Source organism: Oncorhynchus mykiss, chromosome 13 (assembly GCF_057628025.1).
Source record: "Oncorhynchus mykiss isolate SJ-2025 chromosome 13, ASM5762802v1, whole genome shotgun sequence".
Taxonomy (NCBI): Eukaryota; Metazoa; Chordata; class Actinopteri; order Salmoniformes; family Salmonidae; genus Oncorhynchus; species Oncorhynchus mykiss.
In genome coordinates, this window is record NC_143034.1 from 75,118,871 (window position 1) to 75,121,338 (window position 2,468).

At 44.4% G+C, this 2,468-nt stretch overlaps 1 protein-coding gene across 2 annotated transcripts in view; it reads right to left on the bottom strand.

Moving 5' to 3' along the window:
- Positions 1-1,006, bottom strand: part of rsad1 (radical S-adenosyl methionine domain containing 1) — a 14,234-nt gene extending 13,228 nt beyond the window's left edge. For both annotated transcript variants that reach the window (XR_016485489.1, XM_090194483.1), the window contains exon 1: positions 548-1,006. Coding sequence is in view for 1 of the 2 variants with exons in the window: in XM_090194483.1 (XP_090050609.1) it covers positions 548-691 (144 nt within the window). In the remaining variant the exon portion in view is untranslated. The remainder of the gene's footprint in view (positions 1-547) is intronic.
- Positions 1,007-2,468: the final 1,462 nt, after the last annotated feature.

Below are 2,468 nucleotides of genomic sequence, written 5' to 3' on the forward strand. Positions count from 1 at the left end.
AGCTATAGGAGGACAGGCTCATTGTATTGGCTGGAGACTCAATGGAACTGATTCCAATACGTTGTTCCCATGTGTTTGGCACCATTCCATTTGTTTTACATTGAACCTTTATTTAACTAGGCAAGTCAGTTAACAAACAAATTCCTATTTACAACGACGGCCTACACCGACGGCCTACATCGGCCAAACCCAAACGACGCTGGGCCAGTTGTGCACCGCCCTATGGGACTCCCAATCACGGCCGGTTGTGATACAGCCTGGAATCCATTACAGCCATAATAATGAGCCCATCCTCCTATAGCACCTCCCACCAGCCTCATCTGCAGGCGCATCCCCTCAGACAGTATGGCCACTGTGTGTGTGTGTGTGTGTGTGTGTGTGTGTGTGTGTGTGTGTGTGTGTGTGACGGATTGACAAAGTGTTAGTTGAAATCGGATCTCATTCATTCATTGCCCTTTGCGAGAAGGATAGATAGCAGAGAGGGAGGCAGAATGGAAGAAAGAGATAAACTGATTGAATATAACGTTAATGGTCTACTAATACTCACGTGAACATAGAGTGAAGCCTCCGTTGAGAACGGTGGAGAGGAGAAACCGGCTAACGTGGAAACTGCACCACTCACTTCACTGCTGAAACACCGACCCACGCAGACCGCAGGACCGCGGACAGCTGTTAAACATGTTCTCAGCATCCTCTCACTCAATATGTGAGCGAATGTCAGACAATCATTTCAAGTTGTTGCACTACTGTACAGTAACGTTACCTCGTGAGTTGGTTGCCTTTGAACTGTAGCACCAACCACACGCAAGTCCGGTTATTTTAGTAACAATGTAACACCATGTCGATGTAGCGATCCGTGATTTACCGCGGGCATAATCATGACATGACACAATGTAGATAAACCGTTACTGTCCATAGACCGTGCAATAGCATGCGATCAACTTCATACCGCGACACACATCTAGAAACAGGAAGACAACAAACCGATTTCCGTTGTGTAATACCTGCTACAACCAGACGGCGGTGCTGTTTTGTTTGATTTAAATGTGTCACCTTGCTGTACAGGCAGAATGATTGGTCAGGCTGATGGGCCAGACCATGAATTTTTCCCAGGGCCAGGAGTTGTTCCTGGTAAACTAAAGTGGTCGGGAAAAAAACTGTTATCATATATTTTGGCCTCTAAAACAGTCAGGCCATGAAGTGTAACTTTATATAGAGACATGTGACCACTGAGCACCATATACAACAGACTAATCTCATATCTAACCACACTGTGGAGATATCAGATGTCTTCAGGCAACAGGTTTTGAAATGTAAGAGAAGTAAGGCCGTAGCAGGAGTTGGACTATCTAGACGATGTGGACGTGTTCACATGGACCAAACCAATCATGTTTGGAATCTAAGACGACAAGATGCCATTTTATTATGTATGTTATGTATTATGTATTATGTATGTTATTTCACCTTTATTTAACCAGGTCATTCTCATTTACAACTGTGGCCAAGATAAAGTAAAGCAGTGCGACAAAAAACAACAACACAGAGTTACACATGGAATAAACAAGCGAACAGTCAATCATACAATAGAAAAGTCAATAGACAGTGTGTGCAAATGAGGTAAGATTAGGGAGGTAAGGCAATAAATAGGCCGTAGTGGTGAAGTAATTACAATGTAGCAAGTAAACACTGGAGTGACAGATGTGCAGAAGATGAGTGTGCAAGTAGAGATACTGGAATGACAGATGTGCAGAAGATGAGTGTGCAAGTAGAGATACTGGGATGCAAAGGAGAGAAAATAAATCCATAATATGGGGATGAGGGAGTTGGATGGGCTATTTACAGATGGGCTGTTTACGGATGGGCTGTGTACAGGTGCAATGATCTGTAAGCTGCTCTGACAGCTGATGCTTAAAGTTAGTGAGGGAGATATGAGTCTCCAGCTTCAGTGATTTTTGCAATTTGTTCCAGTCATTGGCAGCAGAGAACTGGAAGGAGAGGTGGCCAAAAGAGGAATTGGCTTTGGTGGTGACCAGTGAAATATACCTGCTGGAGCGTGTGCTACGGGTGGGTGCTGCTATGGTGACCAGTGAGCTGAGATAAGGCGGGGCTTTACCTAGCAAAGACTTATAGATGACCTGGAACCTGTGGGTTCGGCGACGAATTTGTAGCGAGGACCAGCCTACGAGAGCATACAGGTCGCAATGGTGGGTAGTATATGGGGCTTTGGTGACAAAACGGATGGCACTGTGATAGACTGCATCCAATTTGCTGAGTAGAGTGTTGGAGGCTATTTTGTAAATGACATCGCCGAAGTCGAGGATCGGTAGGATGGTCAGTTTTACAAGGGTATGTTTGGCAGCATGAGTGAAGGATGCTTTGTTGCGAAATAGGAAGCTGATTCTAGATACAATTTTGTAGACTAATGGAAATGGAAACATCTATTTGTATGGAAACAAATGGAAACATCT